The sequence below is a fragment of the Terrapene carolina genome, unplaced genomic scaffold (genome assembly GCF_002925995.2).
Source record: "Terrapene carolina triunguis isolate 2854851 unplaced genomic scaffold, T_m_triunguis-2.0 Scaffold69, whole genome shotgun sequence".
Lineage (NCBI taxonomy): Eukaryota > Metazoa > Chordata > Testudines > Emydidae > Terrapene > Terrapene triunguis.
Genome location: NW_020664420.1, coordinates 44,456,847 through 44,483,781, shown reverse-complemented (window position 1 = coordinate 44,483,781; position 26,935 = coordinate 44,456,847). Strand labels below are relative to the sequence as shown.

The 26,935-nt window shown below is 41.8% G+C and overlaps 1 protein-coding gene across 2 annotated transcripts; it reads left to right on the top strand.

Annotated features, from left to right (window-relative positions):
* The first annotated feature begins 143 nt into the window (after positions 1-143).
* TMEM167A (transmembrane protein 167A) lies at positions 144-26,528 on the top strand. 2 transcript variants are annotated; one of them, XM_024216560.1, is made up of 4 exons: positions 144-222; positions 12,610-12,719; positions 17,191-17,225; positions 26,120-26,528. In XM_024216560.1, exons 1-4 carry the CDS (start codon positions 220-222, stop codon positions 26,188-26,190), a joined length of 219 nt encoding a protein of 72 aa, XP_024072328.1. In that variant the 5' UTR covers positions 144-219; the 3' UTR covers positions 26,191-26,528. The 2 variants fall into 2 exon arrangements, with proteins under 2 accessions (XP_024072328.1, XP_024072407.1); XM_024216639.3 differs by lacking the exon at positions 144-222 and adding an exon at positions 5,268-5,474.
* Positions 26,529-26,935: the final 407 nt, after the last annotated feature.

Genomic DNA, 26,935 nt, shown 5'->3' with positions numbered 1-26,935 from the left:
CAATCAAAACCGCCGGCTGCCGCGCGCAGTTACAGTCTTGCACCTCCCAGCCCCACCCCCTCTGGGAGCCGCCTCCAATCAGGACGCGCAGCGGCTCCGATGACGCCTGTCAGTCACGGACCGGCACTTCCCCGACCAACCAGGAGAAAGCTAAGCACCGTCCCTTCCGGTTCCGTCTCCTCGGTCACGGAAGTGTGATGTGGCTGGAAGCGGAGAGCTATGGTAAGGGCGGAGGGTGCTTGTCTGTCTTGCCGGCCGCGCGGCTGAGCCCCTTCCCTGCCTGTCCCTCTCCCCCAAGCTATGAGGGGCTCCGACCCCACGAGCTCGCGGCCGGCCGGTCGGTCTCTGTGAGTGACGCGCTTGGCTTGCGGCGCCTGCCCAGGGCCCCCCTCCCACTTCAGCAGCCGAGCTGGAGGCTCAGTCTCGTGTCCGGGGCGGCGCGGCTGCTCCTCACCCCACCGTGGTCTGCGCGCGGAGCCCCCCGCTGGCTCCATTTCGGGCTCAGACAGCCCGCTAGCCTGTCCCGGTTCGGTCACCAACGCCTGGTTTCAAAAATTAGCTAAGAGCGTGCTTGTGACGTCATTCAGCGACCCAGGCAGGAGCAGGGAAAGGATGGGAGAAATCTCTCACCGGCCCCCTTAACTAGCACGTGATGTATATCAGCTTCTTTGGTTATCACCCAACAGCCTCTACTCTGACCCCTGGCCTGGCGTCTTCGACATTTCTGTCTTGGCTTCATTTCTTTAAAGGGCTAAATATACTTAACTCACATTTCCCATTTGTCAGCTGGCAATTGGATTCTTGATAACACACTGGTGACTGATGTTTCTTTAAAATAATGTGGGTAGTTAGAAAAGAATGATTATATATGTGGACTTGCACCTGAGGCTAATCAATAAGTATTATTATGGCTTCTGGTTCGGAAGGATTTTTTTGTGTTTACATTGTGAGAATAGGGGTCAAGGAATAGTATTTATTTTGGGGTCAGAGTTAAGGTTGTTACAGTTTGATAAAATATGCATTTCTGTGCTGGATAAGGATAAGATGCTTGTGAAGGGTGTAAGATTAATGATGTAATTACTTCTTCCCTTGGTTTTAAGTGTTTGATGTTAATGTGAGTTAGGTAAGAATGTAATTCATTAAAATAAATTGTCATGCTTATGATACCTTCTGAGTTATTGAAGTACAAGTTGACTAGTCTCATCTTGGTTTGGTTTTGTCAGGCTGTAGTTCTCGACAGTGATAAGGTATCACTTTCTGTCCACAGCCCTGCTTTATAGTTCAACAGAACCTGTATCCTGCTTCAAAAAAAGGGGGTGAAAGACCTAACGAGGGTTTCTAGCCTGTGGATCACGACCCCAAAAAAGAGCCACTAGTAGTTGCTTGTGTAAGCATTTCTTGGCAGATCTTTCTGATGTGCTGTGTCTTGTAGGCAGAGTGAGTAAAGTGTCAGACAAAGCAGTTATCTGCCTGGTGTGTTGCATGGTCTCTGAAAATATACGGACACTATGGAGGATGAGCATAACTGCAGTTTTCCCTTCTCACCAGAAGCCTGGGAGAGCTGTAGAACTTTCATATCTTTATGACTTTTCCAATGGCACTTTGAAGGATTTGAGGATGTAAGATCATAGAAGGGAAAAAATTGAAAACTCCTGTCCTAAAAAATGAACTAAGATAGCCACATTGATCAAAGGGTCATTTAATTAGTTAAATTTGGCTCTTTAAGTGCAAAACTGAAGAAAAATCTGGGATCTAGGTCTACCCTGAGATTAATTTTTCTGTAAAAGTAGTAGAAGTCCAAGTAAGGGCATGTTCTGTATAGAGCAACTACCTAGAAAAATCTTGTTCTGACCAGTAAAACATACTGCTCTGAAAAAGTTGGCCTATGTATTTCAAGGAGCATACAGAAAACTGGGGGACTTACTTTATTTGATTTCCGCATGCTTCACAACAAAGGGAAGGGAATGGGGGCAGTTCAGGCAGGTGATGAGAACTGCAAATCACAGGGAGCCCTAGGCTCTGAAGGGAAACCAGGCTCCATTATGGCAGATCCTAGGTCTAGGACTATTAAGCAGGAAGCTGGCCCTTCTGTGGTGCTTACCTCTGGTGGCATGACTGTGAAGAACTATGCTATTGCCTGTCGCTCATCTGTGAAGATCATCCAGTAGAGCTAGAAGAAATGGGCCATGTTTAATGTTAGTGTGATGAGCAGAGTCTTTCATTGCTGCGGTGAAAGACTTCCATAGTGGGGAGGTGCTGGAGCTTTTCCCCACAGCTGCAGCCTTTCCCTACTGCTTGTGTGTGTAGAGAGCCATGTACGGTACATACATTAAGGGTTCAGGCATGTCTTTACTCACCTAAGCCGTGCCTCATGGTCTACACTGCTATTTATGCCCATGCTACAGGGGTGAGAAGTGCACGTACATTACCCACTGCCGTAAGTAATATGCAGTATAGACATACCCTTAGTGCGAACTGGGGAGAGCAGAGTGGTCAGGGCCATTTAAATTCTACAATTCTGCCAAATTTTGCCACAAAACTCTACAGCCCCGAAACTAGGATGTCAGTAAAAGCCAAAAATTGAGTTTCTAACTTTTGTGATTGTGGGGGAAAAGACATTCCAAATATGATTTGAATGTAAACTTAATTCATTATGGTCTTCCTGAAACTGCAGATAGCTTTAAACAGTAGTTCTGTGAAGTGTGAACTGCTCCCATCCATCTCAGTATGACTATTGACTTTGAAGTCTTACTAATTATTGCCTTTTAAATGCCAATATTAACTATTTCACTATTTAACGTTTTAGTAGAAGCAGTCAGTTAATGTGCTTGATCATCGTTATTAGCTGCAGTAATAAACGTAGATGTGGGGGGCTGCAGCTTGGCTGCTGACTTGAGTTGCTGATGTGGGAATCTTGGGGTTCAAACCCACTAAAAAATTTCAAATTTCTACCCTGTTCACAACAGGGGCATGAAAGAAGAGGGGCATCCTATTCCATTGCCAGATGTCTCACCTGCCTCCTAGGTGCTAAATATCCAAACCACCAAATCTTCCCAGTGCTTCTCCCTGACAGCTTCTACATTGCAGCCATATATTATCGATACAAAAAACTGTTGTAAACTGAAAACCTGTGAAGTTCTCTTTACACCTACAAAAGTTTAGAATCATGTTAATAGAAATTATACATTATACCATTATTAAATTCCTGATTAGTTGCAGAATATAATAATTGTGTTTGGGTCTGCATTATGTAATCTTATAGATGGCTATCTTCCAGGGGAATGCAGACAGCCAAAAGACCTGAGTACTTTGCTGTTGAGTTATGGAGTGAATCTCTGATCTATTCCTGGTTCTCAACTGTAAATTTGTCAAGATATTTTCACTATAGTCCTTTTCTTTGAAAGCCCAGTTTATCAAATATCTAGTGTTAATACAGTGATTTTCAACTATGTCAGCATGCTGGTAAATATCCAGTATAACCAAGAAATGTCTACTCCTGGGGGAATTTTGCATCACTGCGCGTGCGCAGAATTCATGGCCCCTGCAGATTTCTTTGCTTCCCTGCAGAAAAATGACTTCTAATGGGGAAGCAAAGGGAAGTGACAAGAGCGGTCATGCACCCCTCCCCGGCAGTGCAGACAGGTCGGTTTGGGCACCCCGAGCAGCCGGTAGAGACGTAAATCACCACCGGGTGGAGTAGAGGGGGAGCTGGTCAGTCGTGCATGTGAGAGAAAGAGACACTCTGTCCCTCTCACTTGCTATTGCCACACATTCGGCGTGGAAGGGCAGGGCTTTGGGGTGTTTCTGAGGAGGTAGGCGCCGGGCAGACTCTGTCCCCTCAGTAGCCTGCCTGCTTAGTGAATTATTCCTATTGTTCTTATAGTGAATTCCCCCAGGAGTATAAAATAGGTGTAAAAATTTTAAGGCTCCAGCGTGGTGTAAAGGAGCCTATTGTAAAGAGCATCGTGGCCTTATAAATGCTTATGGTGCTTAGAACTGGTCTAAATTTTTGGACTGAAAAAATTTCCTATATAAATGTGCTCCATGAACTGTGTACTACTGATGTTTCTGGAGATGGTCAGTAGCCAATATAAATTGTGAGTTTGAGTCCCCAGCCCTCACTTGTTCTTTGGTTGCGTATGAGGTAACACTGAGTGTATGGCTACATACATTTGTTGACTAATAACTAGAAGTAAAGGGTCAATACTAGCTACATTAGATGTGGGGGAAGGGGGTTGGGGATTTCCTCCAATGCTCCCCACTCCCATTCTCTATCCATTGTATTGTAGTTTAAATAAATTACCAAAATAATTTAAACCAGCGTGATTATATTGCATTATTTTGACAAATAAAATATGCTGAATTTTGCAGAATTTTAAAATATTGTATGCAGAATTTTTAATTTTTTTGTGCAGAATTTTTAATTTATTGGCACAGAATTCCCCCAGGAGTAAATGCCATTTTAATCTCTACCTTTTTAAGAATTTTAGCTATTTCATACAGAGTCATCCTGAGAACTTGTAGTACTTTCTACCATTAAACACAAGTCAACCTTTCACTCAAACCATTTTGGATGCTTTATTAGGGTAAGAATATCATAAATCTATTTTCACATCAGTTGTACTGCAGGGCAGATTAATTCTGCCACATATCCGTGAAGTTTCTGTAACACATTTTGAGTAGAGAGAAGAAACTTGAAGCAGTATAACTTGCATACCTGTATAGCTCAAAATATCAAAAGTGTACCATCCTCTGTTGTTGAGGAGACCTGGATCCAAGAATCTCCCTTTATAAACAGCTTAATACAAAGAAATAACAATAACCTGGATTGCCCTACTGAGCTGCAAGAAAAAGGGAAGACAAGATAACTCATCATGGAGTAATATCTCTCTTTTCCCAAGGAGAACTTTTCTGCTCATATTGCAACACAATTGGCAGTTTCTTTTTATGAGATTCCCAGGACAGACACAGCAAAGGAGTTGCAGATCAAGATTTATGTGCATTGGAAGAGCTATGTGGCACTGACTGAACAGCACCTGTCCTAATGACTGGTTCCAACCAGTACTATTAGTCCATTATTACTAAGAGCATCATCTTTGGTTCCAGCTTCTCAAAAAAAAAAAAAAAAAAAAAAAGTCATGGGAATAGTTCACATTTTATGAGGAAAAAAATCATGGAAAAATTAGAATAAATTGTATTTGCTATATAATCCATGCAGAGTAGTACCAAAGGTATCTTTAAATTTTACTAATATGTCTGGCAGCAGAATATGTTAGATTGATGAATGTAGACATGGAAAAATAAAAGTGTTGCTTAACAAAACTTAGTGGGGTATTAGGTTTTCTTTACTGAATTTTATTTTTTTTACTGTTTGCAAGTGTAATACATACTGCTAGCTCTTGGCACTAAAAGAAGAACTATGAGATTGTACAGCCGTATATCCAGTATTGATGCGTGAGTGAATAAACGTGATGGTAAGAATTGAAGTGAAGCATAATATTTCAGATTTGTGACCTTAAGAATCTCATGGAGACTATATTTTTAGTACAAACGGAAGTATTTTACAAACAAAAGCAAGTTTTATAGATTGTCTTATAGATTTAAAATAATATAGTTACGCTTTAAAACAGGGTGTGGAAAAGAGATATTGCTCTTACTTGGCCTGTAAGCATATCAGTTGTTTCCCATGCTATGTATTTATTATTGTATCTATATAAAATGTTGTTCCTCCAGTTTTTGGAGAAAAGTCCCCCGCCCCACCATTTTGGTTAGGTTCTTTGAAAACTAAGGCATTTATTACGGTCAGCCATCCATTTACATCTCCGCCAATGCACAGCAGTCCTGTCCACTTTTATGCCCATGTGAAACAATTACAAGCTTTGTTAGAGGAGCAATGTACTGTGCACTTTAAAAGAAAATCCTTATTCACAATGTGGCAGCAAAGCGTGCCAGCTGCCACAGTGTTCAAAAACTTTTTTCAAACTTGAACTTCTTTTGAACACAGGTGTTAGCATAGTTTAGTTCTTTAGTGTGGACAACGGTTTACTAAGGGCTTGTTTCCACTTACCGTGGATCGATGCTGCGGCCATCGATCCACCGGGGTCTAGTGAAGACCCGCTAAATCGACTGCCAATCACTCTCCCGTCGACTACAGTACTCCACCAGAATGAGAAGCATAAACTAAGTCGAGGGGAGAGTTTCTCCCATTGACCCAGTGCGGTGTAGACATCGTAATAGGTCGACTTAAGGTATGTCGACTCCAGCTACGTTATTCACATAGCTGGAGTTGCGTAACTTAGGTTGAGTTAGCCCCGTAGTGTAGACCTGCCCTAAGTGACCACATAAAATTTACATGAGTAACCAGAATACAAAGCTTGTATGTTAACCCATTGACCCAAATTTCTTAGAAAAGGACTTTTCTCTGAATACTTCCCTACTTGAAATATATTAATCCCTTCTCCATTACTATTTTCTGTTCTGCAGTAGCATGCTTTCCATTAGGCATTCAAAAAGAAATGGTCACTTAAAGATGAATTATATTTTTTAACGAATTTGGAAAATTATCTTTGGGAGTAAAATATTCCAAAAGCAAGGGTATTCAGAACATTAACAACTTTTCAAATTTATTAATTTCTGCTCCCCCAAAAAATCACACTGTCCAAATTGTTGGTAGTTTGGCAAGTCATAGTAATTTTTGGGGAAATTTGCTTGGTGGCACTGCAGTGGCCTGTCTTTGACAGAGGACCTAACTGTGAGACTGACCCCTTAACTCATAGGGTAAAAGCCCGGCCTCACTGAAATCAATTACATAACTCCCATTGACTTCAGTAGGGCCAGATTTCACCCCACTTCCAAAGAGTGGACATTGAACGTTTTCTTGAAATAATATTGTTACTTTACCCATTAGGGTGCTGTTTACAAGGGAGAAGCATTCGCAGCAAGTTACAGCAAAAGAATGTCTGTTATTGTTGAGGCCTAAGGTGTTCCATGTTAAGCTGGTCTGAATCTAAATTCTGCAATAAGATCCTTTGATTCTGCAGCATTCTGGTGGAAATTTTCCATCAACTTCCAAAAAATTTATAAAAATTAGATTTTCATTAAATTAAATATGAAATTGAGTAATTCCATCCACAGAGTACCCCCGTGTTGTTTATTTTGCTAGTGCAAAAATCTGAATTTAATATCTCCACCTTTTAAGTTTTTTATATGCCACAGAATTTGGTATTGATAACGCACAACTACACTGTAAAAGTTGGGAATTAGGAGGTTTTGGTATCTGGGGAGGTCTGGGAGGCAACTGGTTCAGCTTCACCAGAGGTAACGATAATTGGCACATTAGAGTAGATCGGGCACCCAGAAGATAACACTATCTTCCCTAACTTGATGTACACCTTCCCTTAGTGCAGTGGTGGGCAACCTGCAGCCTTTCAGGGTAATCCGCTGGCAGGCCACCAGACCGTTTGTTTACATTTGCACGGCCGCCCACAGCTCCCAGTGGCCGCCGTTCCCACACAATGGGAGCTTTTTCTAGTTTAGCTGAGGCAGCTAGTGTTGTGGAGACTCTTATGTGCATCAGGATCCCTTGTTCTGTCTTGGGGCTTTGGTGTGCCCCAGTGTCCTCAGGGCTGGCTGCCATGGTGTTTAGATAAGGACTCTGATATGAATATATTTGAACATTTAAATTACAATGTATTTTATCTTAACTATTGTATATATTCATCTGGGTATCTCTAATGTCTCACTCAGTACTGTGGCACCTGAGTGCAAACAGATTTGCCTAAAGCAGACAATCAGTTTTAAAGATTTTCTTTCTGTATGTTTTCCTTGTGGGGTATGCTATGGATTTCTTAACTATTATTGTATTATTTGATATGTTCAGGGAAGTAATGCTAGGCCATTTTTCAGGCTGTTGTTTTGGGAAAATTACTCCAAAAACAGCCGTCTTGCATGTGGCTCATAAAAGGTTAGGATATTTGGTCATTTTGATTTCCAAGGAAAGCATTCTACAGCTGTTGTCCAGCCACTGGAAAAAGCCTTGCTCTTGCAAATTTCACCCAAAGCATTAACAGCCTCATTGCCCTAGATGATGTGATAACAGTCCACAAATGTTTAGAGACAATCAGAAGGAGAGAGGAATAATTTAGCATAGAACATGGGAATATAGATACTGGGACCCTCTCTGTATTGTGAATTTGCTCCGATTCCTGTAAATGCTTACCAGCCACAGATGTACAAAACCGAAGCACAGACCAGGAAAGCCACAATGTGCACAAGTTGAGCTTTTCCTTGTTTAAAATCAGAATAAGCTCTATCAGAGCAAATTCCTTGTCTACCAATGCAACTATATCCATGGCTCGCCATCAGTTAAGAGTGTGCCCTCCATCCTGCATTGTAGTCCAGGCCTAGGAGTAATGTTACAGCACCAGTTCTTCCCTTCTGAGCTTTCTTTATAATAGGACACAGGCTCATGTGACCCTATATAAGCCAGTTACTAGCATGTGAAGTTTTAAAGGTAGGGCAGTATTTTAGGTCACGTGACCCCAATTCCGCCAATTAGATTTAATAATATATATAATAAGTGCAATATAAAAAATATATAGTTAAGCTATTTGCAAAAGGAATCCCAAGTAATGAGTTTTGTTATAGTAGCTTTTAATTATACCAGTGTCAGCACTTGGATTTAAAATTCCCTTTTCTATTATTTTGTCTTAGCCATAAAAATTCCTTCAGAGCTGAAACCAGAAACTTCACCTCAGTCCAGGGATGAATTTTCATTTCCAGTTTTTAAGAAGAGTTATGACTTTTAAATTGTACAGTAATGTTTTAAAAATGTAGGTATTTGTCATTTTAAGCCACGTATGTATTTATAACTCAAAGCCTTTTTTAAAATGGAATTTTTGTAGTAGTTAATCATATTAGTGCCTTAAGCTATTAACATGGGGAACAATTTAAAAGTTCCACAGCTGAGGCCTCAATATGAGCTACTGCACCTCTTCATTGATTATTGGCAATTAAAATGTTATGAGCAATATAAATGTAAACTAGGATAAATTGTGGGCAATGAACCAAATCTGAATACCTGGGCTTGATGCATAGGGATTCCGCAGGGGCTGCAGGAAGGAATCCTCCTTCCAAACTGTAGAGCATCAACTGAGCCACCCTGCTGGAATAGCCCCTTTCCAATCTACCCCAGTCCTGGTATCTCTCCCCTAAACATGTGAATGATTAGTACGTACCTGAGGATGCACCTAGCTTGACCTAAAAAGCTATTCTGTGGAGAATCACAGGTAATCTCACAGCTCTGTGGCTTGGCTTTCAGATTTTTGCTTTCTGCTGAATCCAGGTCCTTCTACTCTTGCAGGATCAGGATTAGCCTTAGTGTTCATTTGTGGTAGCTTTAATAATAATACAGTCTGTAGCAAGGACTAAATGTTTATCATGGTTGGGGGAAATGATGAATGGCAAAAATGTAAAATTTCAGAATTTAATTTAAAAAAAAATCGTCGGACAAGATTTCTTCTACTCTACATTTTTTAAATGTTTCTCTCCACATAGTTTTCATTCTGAACTTCTAATTCATGTTTCATCCTTGTCTGCGGTACAGTTTTTCCTCTTGTCATTTGTACAAATTTTATAGATACTGTCAAATGCCTATTTAGGTATCTACTGATGATACCTAAAACCTCAATAAATTATCATAAAAGGTTATTGACTTCTTTTTGAATCATTTCATTTGTAACAATAAAACACCCCTGCCTTGCTCTCTAGCTAAGTCAATATTTTACAATATCAGATGGGTAGCTGTGTTAGTCTGAATCCACAAAAACAACGAGGAGATTATGCCCAAATAAATCTGTTAGTCTTTAAGGTGCCACCAGACTCCTCGTTGTAATTGTACAATATGAACATTTTTTCATTCCACTTAGTTCAGAAGGGTTTGATTCCTGATCTCTTTCTCCCTTAGCCTGGCGGAGATGAGAATTGAGCAGCAGTAAAACATGTATGTCTTTGTATACTCCTGGGGGAATTCTGCGCATACACAGAATTCATGTCCCCTGCAGATTTCCCTCCTGCTCCCCCTCCTGCAGATAATACATTCTGCTGGGGAAGCACTGCAATTACAACTTTTGCCCACCAGGGGCTGATGTGGCACCAGAAGAGAGGGCAGCCAGTTCAGGGCTGGAACAGCCAGCCAGGGAGAGGGAGGGGAAGAGGCTGCCTTCCTCACAGTGCCCTGCCTGCAGGACCAGGTGAGGAGGAACGGGATATGAGGAGGGAGGGATGGACAGAATGGGGTACATGTGGCTGATGGGGGTCCCATAGACGGGTTCAGAAGGGCTAGTGGGGGGGACAGACTGGGTTGGGGGCACAGGAGCTAGTGGAGGATTGAACCAAGGGCTGAATGGGTGTGGGGGTGCAGGAAAACATGGGGATGGGGGAAAGGGTGCAAGGACACATAGGGACGGGGCAGATGTGCCCGACTGGATGGGAGAGGCTGGGGTCAGCCAGGGTCTGCATGAGGAGACTCCCCAACTCCCTAACAATCCTTCCACTGCCAAAAAAAACCCCCTGTTCCATACTCCTCCAACCCATACCCAACAACCCTCCAGGTTCACTCCCAGGCTCCGCCCATCAGTTACTTCCCTCTCCCTCAACTCCTCCTTTACCCCTGACTCCCTCAAGCCTTTGCACTGCTTCCCAGTGGTGCAGGAAATACATTTCTGTATTGTAGTTGAAATGAATTATTACTCAAAGTTCTGTATTAATATGCCTTGTAAGGAAGCTATTTGTCAAAAAACATTTCTGTTGTCTGTACTGTTACAGACATACTTGCGAACAGGTATTTTGAAATAAATTGCCAAAATAATTGAAACTGGTGTACAGATACAGTATTAACTAGTCTTTTATAATGAAGCCTCCTGGGTCCAACAGGAGGAAAAAACAGGTATTCAGACAGCAATCTTTCAGGAACCTAAAACCCCAGAAGGAGGGAAAAACTTAATTCTCTACTTGTTTTGTCCTTTCTGGAGTTGAGAATAAGTAAGAACTTAGAGCATAGAGAAAATAAAGCAGTTAGCAATAAGCAGTTGTCTAATATACTTCCCACAATTATCTTCAGTGTAACAGCATATACTGTTGAGTTAATCCAAATACTAGCTGAGCAATATTAAGTAAGAAGCCATAAAACTACAGTCTCAGGTAGCTGAAACATTTGCACATTGTAAAAAGAAGTTAAATAATTGGAATCTATGACACCATGAGTCACAAGCAAGAGGCTGACAAATGTCTTTTTAGAAAATGTAACTTCCTGTGAGCCCACTACAAAGAAAAATGCACCACAGAGGTTGCTAGTGTTTTATTAATTGAAACATAGTGGCTTGGCACTTGGAGCAAATTAGCATCAGTATAGATAAAGTACTTGCTTATGGAAATATAGAAAATCATAAGTGAAGGTTCGCTTTCTTCCATAGCATCTGCAGTTTCATAAAGGATGCTATATTTCTCATGCCAGCAATGGTAATCACAGTCTCTGGTTTGTGAATAGATAACACAATGTCCAGACAACATACTGAAAAATTAAGTGCATAAGATGAATTTGCTGTGTTTTATCGATGTAAGTCAGACTAATAAACTTAGTAATTTTATATTTCATTGTTTATTTTTTTAACCTATAGTAAATGTTTTTTAAATAAATATGTCCCAGAAACAAGAACAGATTCTCAAGAATCATTCCAGGTTCTTATGCCCTTTAGGCAGTTAATTAAAATCCTGACCAAGTGTTAGATTTTTACATCCCAGTATCTTAATTAAAATACTGTGCCTTATTTGTGCAATATTTACTATACAACTAATACCTTGAGAAATGTTATTTATATGAACGCCACCTTTGAGTTTGAGAGAAAAAGATCATTTGAAAATGGTAACTGTTTAACTCTGATACGGCTTTAAAAGACAACTGAGTAATGTTTTTGGTTTATTTAAGTTTTTTTTTAAATGATTGGATTAATGTAAATTAATTGTATCTATTCTGCAGAAGATCTTTTGTATGTAGACTGCTGATCTTGCTAAAATAATATATGAAAATTTTAATGGCTGAATGGTTCTGTTTTTCTTCGTGGCAAATCCCTTTTTTTGACACCTCTCCACATAATTTGTGCCTTTTATTCTGGGGCTATCGCTGCTTTAATTGTCAGTCTTTTTCCCTCTTTCATCACCTACTCATGCAAATCACAGTTTAATTTACTTTTTGGTTGAGAGAGGACAGTATCTATATTCTTTAAATCTGAGGATGCAATTTAGGGGTTTCTCTGAATCCGCTTGGGAACAGGTGTTGGAGCAAAGAAGTAAGGTACACCCTTCCACCTTCCATACCAAATGAGTGTGAATAAATGCTGAGTTAGAAACTAAAAATCTTGAGATCACTTAGGCATTGTACATTGCATATGGCTGATACAATCCCAGTGAACCAGCCTTGTTTAGAAGAGCACCCATTTTTAAATGAGTATTGTCTACTTGCTCTCTGGTGTGTGTGTTTAGAAGGGGCAGTGGGAGACTTTGAAATGGCTTGTAATGCAAAAGTGTAATTTTTTTTTAAACTTTCTTTTTTAGTCTGCGATCTTCAACTTTCAGAGCCTACTGACAGTAATCTTGCTGCTCATATGTACCTGTGCTTATATCAGATCCTTGGCTCCCAGCTTACTGGACAAAAATAAAACTGGGTATGTTAATAAGTCTAGTTGCTTTTAAAAAAAATATAGATTGTCTGCTCACTTTGTAATGAACTGTGTATATCATTTGTGTTTTCACACAAGATGTTTAAAATAGATTGAAATTTTGTTACTAGGCATTTTACATCATCTTTACATACTTCAGAATGTAAGTCAACAGTGTTGTAGTTTGTTCATCCTTACAGAAGATTTTTCTCATCTTAAAATTAAAAATGCTGCTGTCATAAATGGGCATCTCATAAAATGAAGAGGATAAAATGGCATTTGCAAGTGACCATGGAATTTTATAGTCGAGATTTTTTTTTTTTACACACCTATAAATATAACAAACCCTAGCAAATCTTGCCTGTAGAGCTATTCTGTAGATTTTTAACTTTCTGCCTGAACAGGTGCTTATTAACTTAAACTCTAACAACTTAGCTATAGAAAAAGACTTATTTGGTCATCTACCAATTTTCCTACTTCCATTTATTCTCACAGATGTGCATGTACTATGTTTGTGTGGTTTTTAAAGTGGGGATGGAAAGAAAGAGGGGGAACCTTTTTTGTTATAGTTCTATTAAATTAAGTCTTTGAGGGTACAAGTATGAAGGAAAATAGTACCACAGATAGTTAAACATTTAACTAGGAATTCAGATTAAAATGAATTTTCAAAATATTTTATCCAACAGAGCCTCATTATCTCCATAGAAGTGAGTAGTCTCTCATCATGCTGTTTTAATATCTTTCAAAGATATTAAAGGAACTTGCCTTAGAACCAGTGTTGCCTCTAAGCTGCGCACCTGCATGGCCGTACAAGAGTCAGTCAAATGCCACGCACTTGATTAGTAGAGCCGCGTACATCCGGTGACTTGTGTTCAGGTGCCCTTCCCCACACTGCTGTGCTGCCACGCTGCTCCTGCCCTCTGCCTTGGAGCCCTTGGCCAGCTGCTCCCGGGACCCTCCTGTTGCTGTGCAGAGCTGGGGGGGAAGGGTGCTGACATCAGGGTGTCCCCCTCCCCCACCCATGTACCCCATCTCCGCAGAGCAGGGGTGGGGGGACAGGGCTTGGGAGTTAGACAGAGCTGCTTGCAGCCACTGCAATCTGAATGAGCCTTCAGACTGGTGAGTGCGCCTGTGCTTAAAGAGACAGTGCATGGTCTTTCATGCACTTCTCCAGCAGCTAGCGCACACACACTCACTCACACACACACACACACACACACACACACACACACACCGTTTCTCTCTCTGTCTCTCACACACACGCGCATGCAGTCTGTCTTGCATGCACGTGCATACATACTGTCTCACACTCACACACATACTCTCTGTGTCTCGCTCTCACACACACACACAGTCTCACATACATATATATACACACACACACACAGTCTAAGATACACACACACTCTGTCTCTCTCTCTCTCTCTCTCACACACACACACACACACACACACACACACTCTCTATCTCTCACACATACCTTCCAACACAAACTTGTGGTGGTGTTGCTGTTACTTCTTGGTACTTCCTGCAATACACACATATTCTCTGTAGTTTTATTCTTGCAAAGTGCTGTTATTTTAGTTTTTTGACTGGTCTGCATTTCATAATTTTATTTCTCTCTTATGCTAAAATTTAATTCTTTGAGTAGTGAGTTCTAAAATGCCTAACCTGACCTGGCTGGAGTAATTATCCCTATGGTAACTTTTAAAAATATATATATTATATCTAGGTTTTTTGTTTCTACTGGTGGCGCACATCCGCACGTTATCTCAATATTGGTGCACATAACAAATTCATTCCGCACATGGATGGAATAAATTAGAGGGAACGTTGCTTAGAACAACTCTGGAAATTTTCTACTTTCCAAACATACAATTGGATTCTCGTTGTTTTAATTGGTTTTGCTATTGTTGTCCTCTTTTGCCTCATTAGACTGCCAACATGGTATTATCCACTTTGAGTCTTAAAGTCTGGTTCTATTCTGGAAAATGACAGTTTGAAAAGGGCACTAACCTATTTAACAAATTTTCTCCATCTGTGTACTCCAAGTCATATCAGTATTTATATTAGTATTTATTACTTATTTCTGTTAATATTGCTGGACCAACTGTTGTGGGACACTGAGCTGGATTCTGTTCTGGTTGCTTCTCAACAGAATGGTAAATGAGGTACCAATTGCTGGACTAAATTCTGCCCTCATTCACACATATGCAACCCATTTATCAATGATGTTTGAGCCAGGAAGAATAGAGTTTGATATTTAGATCCCATGTTGAGTTTGCAGGCCTGTCATTTAAAATACTATCTTTTTGCTTGAAAATACAGCCAATTTGATCTGGAAGCCATTAAGAACAATAACTATATATTATCCTGCTGTTTCTACATGTACTTTTCAGAACAGACCAATTTTTAATAATTCTTTACTAAGAGGATTGTATTTGTAAAATCCTTAAAAATGATTTACTCTGTGTTGCGGGTAGAATAGCTCTTATCACACTGGGGTTTTCTTTTAACTTGTACTTGAATGTCTATATAAGAAGATACACCAGCCTTTTCCATTTGGAAAACTAATATGAAAACATTTATCTGTCCTTACACAAGAAAACCATACCGTTACCATTGTCATGAGGGATTTTTCTTGACATTAATAAAGAAGGAAAGACATGAAGATTTATGAAAAGATTTTATTTTTTATCTGAGTTTCTGCTAGTGGAGGATAAGATAATAGTCAATGAGGTGTACACAGTAAGAAGTTAGAACATTTATTTTACTGATTAAAATTCTAGTGCTGTTTTTGGCATGTAATACTTCCTTTAATCTGGAGCTACTATGTTTACTCTTGAAGCAAATCTCTCTCAAGTACAATAGAACTGTCTTTATGCACCAGAAATGTTTTCAAAGGGTGCTGTCACAGTGGATGACTTAAGCGTTTCATCTATAGGTTTGTATTTACATAGATGTTGGAAGTGCCATTTTATTTTTGTTATATTGAATACTTTGTACCAGAAAATGAAATTTCATTGCTTCCAGGCCAACACTTAGTTTCCTGAAAGTTAGATATTTACAAAGAACTCATATACTGTAAAGCCCCTGTACCTTTGTGCTAGAATATTCCATGCTTAGTTGGGCATGTCTAGACATACTGGATAAAATGAATTCTAGTGATATTTCATCTTACCACAGAAAAGTATGTACCTCATTATGCCTGCTCTAAATTAGGACCAGCAAAGTATTACTATTTCCTGTTCACTGCTCTTGAGAAATGATCAGCAGTAATATTTATTAGCTACATTTCTGTACTAAGAAAGAAAATTTGGATCTGTTGAGTCACTGTTACTTTAAATACAATCTCATCTTTGATGGATGGGAGATGATAGAGCAAAGTGATATAATATACCCCCATAGTCTTTAAGAGGCCCCTCATATTTGCTGCTAGATTTTCTCTTTGCCAAAATAGTATTGAACTGTACCTAGCTAATGCAGCAAAACAAACTTTTAAAAACCTTTTCTTACTTGGAAGTATCTTGAGTACTCCCATGTGCTATATCCTTCCTGTACAGTGGTCTTTCTGATACCATTTGGGATGATGGGATGGAAAAAATTCCATTTATCACCCACTTGAGGAGTTTTAAGCCTCTAAAAATGAAGCAATTTGTTTTCATCTGCAAACTCTTTAGTAACAAATAACTCTGTCATTTCAACTGAGTACAGTACATTCTTCCTCTCAACTCATCAGTTTCAAGTGATATCTATCTTTCTTGGGGTGCCAAAGCTTTTAAATTGTGTGTCACCTATACTCTGCCACTCTTCTGAACATGCATCTGGACATACTGTTAAATCACAGTTTAGTAAAGAAGGAAAAGCCTGAAAAAGGCTTAACTTAAAGGAACTCTGTCAAGGTAAAATTTGGCCCCATATCTAGATTTTTCAAATAAGTTTTTGGAAAACATAACACCAATAGTAATGCTTCCATTTTCAATTAATTTTCAATGAAAACAGATTTGTTTAAATGTAAACTTTCTTCTCTTGTGTTTGCAACACAAAAGTTGTGCGTTGTTACATATGCACCTCAGAAAGATACTTTCTCTACTTTTATTGCCTAAACTGAGAGGAATGCAGAGTAAAGAATATAAACAGTGAAAAAATTTAGATATCAAAAAACCATTAGGAGATGGGCATGTGAGCAAATACTGTGTAAGTTTCCCCTAACAGGTTGGCAGAGCACTATTTCTGCCCTGGCACTTTGTTGGCAGAGACTGCCATTTGTGTTGGTGTTTTGGGAGGGCAAGAAAAGGATGAGTTCAAATGTTTAATTTGATCAAGTCTTCAGAGGTGAAAAGTTAGTGCTCTAATACACTGTTTCAGTATGGAGAAAAAACTTGAATAGTAAATCATGCATCGAAGGTCATTTAAATTATTTTTAAATTATCATATTAAATGTGGAACTTTAACAACTTTTTATATATCTATACAGATTATTGGGGATATTCTGGAAGTGTGCCAGGATTGGTAAGTGTGTTTTTTCTCCTTGGCTCTGATAGCTAGCTCAAACTCTTTCCATAATACACAATATTATTTCAGTGATTATATGTCTGTACGTAGACATGAAAATATATATACTCATATATCAGCTTAAAAATGCAGGATGGTATGAGATCCTGTAGGATTTTGCATGACTGGTTTTGTGATTGCAGGTTTCTGTAGTGCTAAGTGGACTTGTTGCTGAGTGCTTATTAATATCTACATTGTTAAATTTACAAAATCCTTTGGACTAGGCCTTGTTAATTCCTTATATTACATATTATTATTATTATTATTATTATTATTATTATAAACATGTGCAAAAATTACCTATATTATTAAGAGTTATTGCCCATTAGAAATTCTAAGTGTAAATGTCTGACTTTGGGCAGTAATTTCTCATAATAATAAAGGGACCTGGAATTTTTCATGTAGTAAAGTTCTATTTCATCATAAATAACCTTTCCATTCTCCTTGGTTAGCTTCTCTACCCTTTTCAGCTATTCTTGAAAAGCCATTGGTGCCAAATGGCAAGTATAAAGAGGTTGGTCAGCTGTGACCTAGAGGGAAATTTTCACTTTAATTGAAGTCATAATTAATTTAGCCTTCCATGATGCTAGTTGTGGTTAACTTTATATTTCAAATGTCTTTTGGGGAAATGGTACAGCTCAGTGGCAGTTCTGTGTGGGTGTGACAAGTAAAGAACAATCAGGTATACCTTTCTTCTGTGAATAAAGTATTTAAAAGAAAAATGAAATGCTAAAGTTTAGATTGTACAATATATGTATAGCCAACATATACTTATTTGTGTAGCTCTTGCTAGTTGCCACCTCAAGTTTAAATGAAAACTAATTGTTTCCATTTTTCTTTGTCTAGTTATTTAAATGGTAAGAAGTATTTCTCACTATAAACAAAGTGCTGGTGTTGTCTATCTTGCCCAAATGAGAGGTCATTTGTGACACTGACATCAGGAAACTCAGTGTAGGAGACTGCATACAATTTTCTTTTCTAATTCAACACAGTGGAACACTTGCAATCAAAACCTGAATAATTAAAATATTTGGTTGAAATATTTTTCTGCAGCCCAGTGTTTCCCACAATTCTGAACCTGTGGATTGCTCTCCTCTCTCTGCAGCTCATGGAGGTGGAACAGTCTGGCCATACACAGTTTGGTGTCGCGCAGGCTGGCCACACCCAGTTTGCTCCTACTTGCTGCAGTTTCTCTGCCTCCACAGCAGCAGACAGTGGCAGGGCCAGATTAACTTTTTGTGGGCCCAGCGCCAAACATATTTGTGGGCCCCCATTGGGGAAATAGGGCATGTGATGGGGTCCGCAGAGCGTGGGGCTGCTTGGGGGCAATGAGGCGCAGTGCAGGGAGAGTGGCTCCACTCAGCCCAGCACAAGGGCACTGTTTACAAATCCAAAACTGCTAGACTCACACTGGTCCACCCAGTCCTGCACTGCCAGCGTGCCCCTTCCACACTGCCCCCATGCCAAGCACCCCCTCACCGAGACTTCCCCCACAGTTCCCTATGCCCCCGGACCTGCTTTGTCCAGCCCCCCCTCCCCCCACACCCCCCCCACAGATCCCTATGCCCTGGACCTGCTATGCCCAGCACCCCCTACCCAGAGACCCCTCCCGCTGACCTCCCACCACAACTGCACAGCACCCTGCACACCATACCCCCTGCCCAGCTCCCCCACCCACAGATCCCCCTACTGTCCAGCACCCCCTTCATAGTCCCACCATCACATCTGTACAGCGCCCCATATTCCTTAGGGAATTCTGCATCAAAATCTGTGCATAATATTTTAAAATTCTGCAATTTATTTATTTATTTACAATAAATAAATGTGGAAGCTCCACCATGGCAGTGGGGAGTACAGGCCACTGAGGTGGGAGAATACCCTGCAGCCTCCCCCGCCCCCCTGGGACAGGGACTTGGCAGTGAGACTGAACCTGACCCTGACACAGGACAAGGGCCAGGCCTGCCACAGAGACGCCCTGGGGCCCTGCCCCTTTTGTGCCAGGCACACCAGATGTGAGCAGGGAGGCTCAGCCTGGCAGCAGGATCCAAGTGCAGAGGGACTTAGTGTAGGGGGATCCCAATGGGGGTAAGAGGGTTTTGTGTGGGGCAGACTGGGTGCGGGCAGCTCAGTGGGGGATCTGGATGCACAGGGAGGTTCCAGGTGCAGGGGCAATGGGAGTCTGCACGGGGGACTAAGTGAAAGTGGTTGGAGCTCAGCGGGGGCTGTGTGTGTAGGTGGTTGGGGCTCCCTGGCAATTACCTGCTTTGCAGGAGCATCTATTTCCTGGTTGGAAGATCTCAAAGCCCTTAATGAGAGAGATCATCCTGACTTTGGTTCCACTTTAAAGAAAGTCTCCTTAGTAACAGCATTTGTAGTTGATGCCTCAATAGGTGCAGTGAGGTTCTTAGACCAAGACATGGCTTTCACTTCAGTAGCCAGGTATCACCAATGGCTGTGTCCCTGGAAGGTAGATACTCATTCTAAGTAAGTCTGGTGGTTGGCCAGGTTTACAGGCTTCCTCCTTTTTGGCGAAAAGCTGGATAAGGTGTTGGCTGACAATGCAGCAAAATCCAAACAGTGTCTCCCTTCCCCACTAAGGACCCTCAGAATAGAATATAGACAGTGCTTCAGAGAGAGGCTCTCTTTTCGCTCCTCTTCCTCCATAAGTACCAGAAAAGGGTCAACAGATTCCCCAAGGAAAAACAGTAGAATCGAGAGCCAAAGGGAAAGTCCAGAAGGATCTGCGACCCTAATCCACTTTATGACAAAGGTCACATAGGCTTCTGCCTAATGCTGAAGCAAGGCAGGATGTCCCATTTCCTAGAGAAATGGTTTTCATTGACCACAGGCAAGTGAGTTAGGGAAATAGTGAGCCAGGGATATTCCTTCAAGCTGAGTCATCCCCTCATTCATTCGTTATCCAGTCACCTATTTCCAACAACCCCTAAAACACAGTCTGATCCAGAACAAAATATCTCATCTTCCAGATATGGGAGAGATAGCGAGTGTTCCCTCAGAAGAAAGTTTCTCCAGGTTCTACTCCATCATCTTCATTGTACAGAAGTGCATGAGGGATATTGGGAGGTATTCTCAACCTCAAAAGGCTCAATAAATAGATGAAGAAAATTAAATTTTGAATGGAGACCTTGACTTCTACTGAGACATCCCTGTCTCAGGAGGACTTCTTCATTTCAGTAGATCTAGCAGACACATATCCCCATCAGACTGTGCAATCACAGATTTCTGAGGCTTGCCTGGAGCAGGAAACATTATCAGTACTGGACATTCTTGTTTGGCCCCACACAGCCCTCAGGTTTATTTACAAAGAGTTTGGTGGTGATGATAGCCAGACTTAGGTTTCACAGAACTCACCTGTATCCTTTCCTAGATGACATCCTGATCAGAGCTCCATTGCAGTCAGCAGCACACAGGGCCATGTCTCAGACACTGAATCTTCTCCATGCACACAGCTTCATCTTCAGTGCCAAGAAAAGTTCTCTGATTCTATCCAGGAATTTATTTTCTTGTGCCAAAGCTGCAGAGCCTATCATACACTCCTGATGCTGTGCATAGGGATCACTTCATCAACACAATCACCCATCAGAAGTTTTCACACCTTCATACTAAAGATGTGGGACCACTTCCCAGAGCACATGAAAGATAAAGGATGGGTTACGACACAGATGTGCATCTATCTATCTGTATGTATCAGTGTGGGCTCAGACATTGTTTTTTTGGTCTCATACAAGATTTTATATTTCTTTTGTCTGAGGAAAAATAGGTTATTAAAACATTTCAGCATGTTCACTGTGTGGTTTGGTTTGATTTCCTTCCTTTGGATTATATTTCCTGACATGGTAGGTTGCATCTTGGCATTTCCGCTGTTCTTCTCCCCCCTCCTTCCTCCAATATGACGTCATGACATACTCAGTGTAGGAAAATGGCTTTGGAGATGTTTATGTACTATTATTATCAAATAAAATGTTAGAAGATATGCACAAATACTTCCCCCAAAATGTAGGCTTAAACAAATCTAGTTAATCTTTTAATTAACTTGCAGAGTAGGTTTAAGCAACCTTTTCATATTCATATATATAAAAGCCTTGAAAACAGGCAAGTGATTACGTATTTATGAAGTTGTGCTAAAAGCTGTTTAAACGTGCCACATGGTGATCTCTCTTTCAAGAAAATTAAGAGCAGGAAAGTAACTCATATAAAAATTGTAATACTCTAACTTGGAGAAGGTGTACTTCCTCAAAAATGAATTTTAAACACATGTGAAAGTCCAGACATTAATTCACTCAGTTATTTGAGGTTCAGTTAAATTGTGCCAGATGATGACGAAGTCTTGTAATGCCATTGTGGTAGCCCCCCCTTACTTATTGGAGGTGTCACTGAATATTTTATTTTTCTTTTGCAATGGCAAGATGTTACTCAAAATTGGAGGACCTGCATGTGATACTCCTGAGGGCATTCTGTGCCAAAAAATTAAAAATTCTGTGCACAATATTTTAAAATTCTGCAAGTTTTATTTGTCAATAAATAAATGCAGAGGCTCCAGCATGGCAGTGGGGAGCATAGGCCACTCACTGGCTGCGCGAAGGTGGGACATCACCCTGCAGCCTCCCCATCCCCCCACCCTGGGGACACTAACTCAGTGGTGAGGCTGCACCTGACCCTGACACAGCACAAGGCGTAGGCCTGGCCCAGAAACATGCTGGGGCCCTGCCCTTCTGTGCCAGGGTTACCAGGTGTGGGGCAGGCAGGCTCATCCAGGCAGGATCCAAGTGTGAAGGGATCCAGGTGTGGGGGGAGAGGATTCTGTGTGGGACATTCTAGCTGCAGGCAGCTCGATGTGGGGGGATCTGGATGCACAGAGGCTTGTGGGGGGGGTTCCAGGTGCAGGGCAATGGGACTCTGCAGGAGCCTCTAGGTGAAGGTGGTTGGTGCTCAGCAGAGGGGTCTGGGTGCTGGGGGAGTTGGGGTGGGGGTCTGGGTGCAACTAATTGGGGGGTCTGTGGCATGGGGGTCTGGATGTGGGGGTCAGGGTGGTGCAGGGGGTTGGGTTTGTCAGGGTGGAGATTTGAGTACAGGGAGCTCAGTGGGGGGTGGTCTGGGGGCAGCGGTGGGGGTCTGGAGGCAGGGAGTTCCAGATGCAGAGGTTGAGCTTCAGTGGGGTTTGGTTATGGAGGGCTAGGGTGGTTCTGGGTATATGGGGTGAGGCTTGATGGGGGTGTCTGGGTATGGGAGGTCCAGATGCACAGGAGTTGGGCAGATGGGGGGCAGCTCCCCTTACAGTGACCTCTCCCCCGCAGCTGAGGAGCGATGGGAGCAGGAAGCGGGGCAGGATGCTGAGCTTCCTGCAGCTGGGAGAGGTTTCTGGGGGTGGGTCTGACACAGCGCCAGCCATTCCTTGCAGGGGAAGAGGAAGTCCCATCCTCTTCTGCTTCCAGTGCACCCGGGACTAGCAGCTGATTCCGGCTAAGCATAGGAGCCACTGGCTGGGGTGTCCCCAGCCCTGTGGTTATTTACCTCTCCTTTGGCTGTTCCGGGTTCCTGAAACGAAGTACCTGCGCAGCTAGAGAGTGGTGTGTGACTGCTCCTGCAGCTTCCCTGTCAGAAAATCATTTTTCTGCAGGGAAAGCAAAGAAATCTGTGGGGGACATGAATTCTGCACATGCACAGTGGTGCAGAATTCCCCCAGGAGTAATGTGAAAGAAAGTATTTGTATGTAGATTCAACATAAATATTGTACCAATTCAAGAGCTCTGGCAGCTTTTTTTCTTTAACAAACACTTTTCTGGAAACTACAGCTTGGAAAAAAAAAATTCTAGTTGAGAGATGAACTTTCAAGAATGTTCTTAATAGCAAAGGGAAATTTAATTGGGCTCCATTAACAACAAACAGTGTCAACTCTGTGCCTTTACACTCCAAAATGATTAAAAATGACAATCTTCTCTCAAAGATCATTCTTGTTTTGTTAATGTATTACCAGAGTCCTCGTTCTCTAGTTTGACCATGCACTGGTCATGAAGTGTGAAAAAAGAGAGAACTTTTTTTCAGCAGACAGCAGAGAGAGAACTGTCAATGAGATAGATGGGGTGATGCTGAGTGGAGGAAGGGCAGAAACCAAATGCACCACTGCTCACTTTGTTGGAGGATATAAATATAACCACCATATAAAAGGTTGGGGTGTGGCTAAAGTATATAATAATAATATATTGAGATATACCTATCTCATAGAGCTGGAAGGGACCTTGAAAGGTCATAGAGTCCAGTCCCCTGCTTTCACTAGCAGGACCAAGTACTGATTTTTGCCCCAGATCCGTAAGTGGCCCCCTCAAGGATTGAGCTCACAACGCTGGGTTTAGTAGGCCAATGCTCAAACCACTGAGCTATCCCTCCCCCACATCATCTTCCATCGCTCCTCTAACTCCAGCAGCCTGGGACTTGTGCTATGCTCCGATCAGCTCCCTCTCACAGGCTGTAATGTCTCATTCAGAGCTTATCTGTACTCCAACTTGCAGTGGTTTAGTTTAATGTGATATTAAACCAGTGCAAGTGTGCGCCTGTGGACACTTACTCTGTTCTGAACCAGGCTGATTTGATTTAGCTTAAGTCCTTTAGGAAGAGTTTGAAGCTAAACTGAAATAAGGATGTCCACGTGCACACACGTTAAGTTAAACTGGTGCTAATGTCTGCGAAGATGAGCCCTCACGGCGGCAGGGTGTGTTCCACACAGTGGCAGACATCCCAGCCCCAACTCCAATATAGTGATCCTGTGCCTGTTCATGTTCCAGTCTCTTTTTTCATATTCAACTTTCTCACGCCTTGGGAGGCCCCAATGGCATAGAATCAAAGAAGTGAAGGACTGGAAGGGACCATCTAGTCCAGTCCCCTGCACTCAAGGCAGGACTAAGTAATAACTAGACCATTCCTGACAGGTGTCTGTCTAACCAATTCTTAAAACTCTCCAATGATGGAGATTCCATAACTTAATTCTGGATCAGAGGGGCAAGAAAAGTCCTCCTTGATCTACACGACAATGAAACCACAAAGAAATCTGTTCATTGAATGAATGTAACTTCATATAGAGCCAGGGCCGGCTCCAGGCACCAGCTTACCAAGCAGGTGCTTGGGGCGGCCACTCTGGAGAGGGGTGGCACGTCCAGCTGTTCGGCAGCAATTCAGCGGATGCCGAATTGCCACCGCAAATCGCGATCGCGGCTTTTGTTTGTTTGTTTGGCTGCTTGGGGCAGCCAAAACCCTGGAGCCGGCCCTGTATAGAGCTATGATTGTTGTTTATTTGAAGTAGTGCAAACAAATAGTTTAGGATTATAGAAACCTTTGACATAATTAGAACAGTAGCAATAGTTGGAAGAAATGTTTCTGCAATAGATATCTCTGGTCACTCTTTGTATTTTTAATCCTGGTTATCATTTTGAACTAAAAATGTATGGGCCAGATTCTGTCCACCTTCTGGCTATATTATGCCTCTCTAGCAGTACAAAGGAGCTAGAATCTGGGTATATCAAGTTAGCTGCAAACTTCCTCTGAGAGCTGGCTCCTACACCACTCCTAGGCTGGGTGTAGAACAGTTCCCAACCTTGGCTCACGACCCATTTGTAAATATTTATGGCCTGTCGCAACTCCGTAATTAGTCTGCAGGTGGAGGCCCTGGGGCAGAGGCATAACTAGGCATTTTGGCACCTGGAGCAAGCAAGCATATTTGCGCCCCCTACCAGAGGGGATGCATGGGAGGGGGAGGCACCTGGGGTCACATGCTCCTCCAGATTTTTTGGTTGCAGCCCCCCAACCCAAACAGACTCAGCAGCCTGCTGAGGTGAGTCAGGGGGTGTAGGTGGTGCTCCCTCCCCAAACCCCACTGTCCCACACCGCCTGGCGTTGCTGCCTTGCTGCACTTGCCTTGCTCTGGTTACAGCATACCCTGGGGGTGGTTTCAGTCAGATCCTGAAAGGGGTGGGGGGAGAGGGGTTGAGTCCTGCCTGGCATTCACCCCACAGGGGCAGCTCCTGCAGTACTTGTGCTATGGGGCTGGCTGGGCTTGGCTCTCTGCTGTGGGCGTTGCAGCCTCTAGTGTTGCCGCAGCGCTCAGTTTTGGCCCTGACCGGACCAAATCTGTGAGAGTGGAGTTGTGACCTGACTCACGGGGTTGCAGTGCCACTCACTCAAATTTGGCCTACCCAGATTCCTGGCATCATGATGACTGGGCCAAACCTGAGTGGTGCTGGAACACCAGAGATTGCAGTGCCTGGAGGAGGGAGGTGAGTCCAGCCAGCCCTGTGGGATAGGAGCTGCCACAGGGCCCTTTGAAACGTTTTGGCGACCTAATTTTTGGGCCCCGACCCAAAGGTTGAGAAACGCTGGTGTAGAGGGTGTAATGGGAGGGAGCATGGCCAAGCACTGATGAGCTACATCTGTTCTCAATGGATATAGAGCAGCCGGGGAGCTGTTTAAGCTAAACTGTGCTGAGACAGAGCTAGGCAGAGATTCGGGGAACCATAATTTCTTGATGCCCTCCTCTCTCCTCCCTGTTTTGCCAAGTGCACCTTGGATGCAACAGAAAATCTGCCTCTATATCTTTCACTTACAATTTTCCCCTTCTCCACCCTCTCTTGCACCTTCCTTCATCATCCTAAAATAGCCGCATTCACATTTTTACAATACTTTCAAGAGTAACTACTGAATATAATCTTCTAGTTTACTAATTTAAACAGGATTGTAATTATTATATCATACATTAGATTATATTGAGCCAGAACCAGTTAGATATGTCTGCCTGCTCATGTGGTGACATCTGGTCAGTAATTCATTTTAATTCTTTCCACCAGGTGAACGGAAGAGTCCATATGTAGCTGTGTGCTGTATAGTGATGGCCTTCAGCATTCTGTTCGCACAGTAGCAACTGAAGAATGTCAAGAATATCTTGCTGTCAAGCCAATGGCTTAATGAACTTTGAGCAGCAAAAAAGATGAAAAACATATTCTAACCCCTCTATCTCTCTCTTGCGTGTATTGGATGGGCCATACTTTTGGCAAGCCTTTCCTTTTTTTTTTCCTGTTAGTGGACCATGGTGTACAGTTTAACAAAATGTAATTCTGGAATTGAAGACCTGTATTTTGATTATTGAGGTTATAAATTCTGCAAAGGTCATTCACGTGCATTGTATATTGGATTTCAAAGTGGTTATTTTTAAGCCATGCAATTGAAAACAAAGTTAATAAATATATATCAGTTTGAGAGGGCTCTTTCTGTGTGCTTAAAAAGACATTCCTAGAACAGGAAGACCAACTCTGGTAGGAATAAAAAATCCACATCATCATAGAATATGGTAACAAATGCATTCACTTCACTATTAAATGAATTAATAAATTAATGTGTATTTCATGGCCAACACATTTATGTACACTAATCATACTACTTCTGGTTTAAATTACATCTGCAATTTTAATACTTTTTAAAACACTTCTTATACAAGTATACAGTAATAATGGATGCAGGTCTTATCAAATTTAAAAAGAAACTATTTCTACAATTAAGGGTCATCATCATTGCAAATCATGTAGCTTTGTATCTAACTATCTGATTAGAATACACAAAGTTGGGTGTTGTGAACTCAAACCAGTATGTGTATAAACTGTACATGT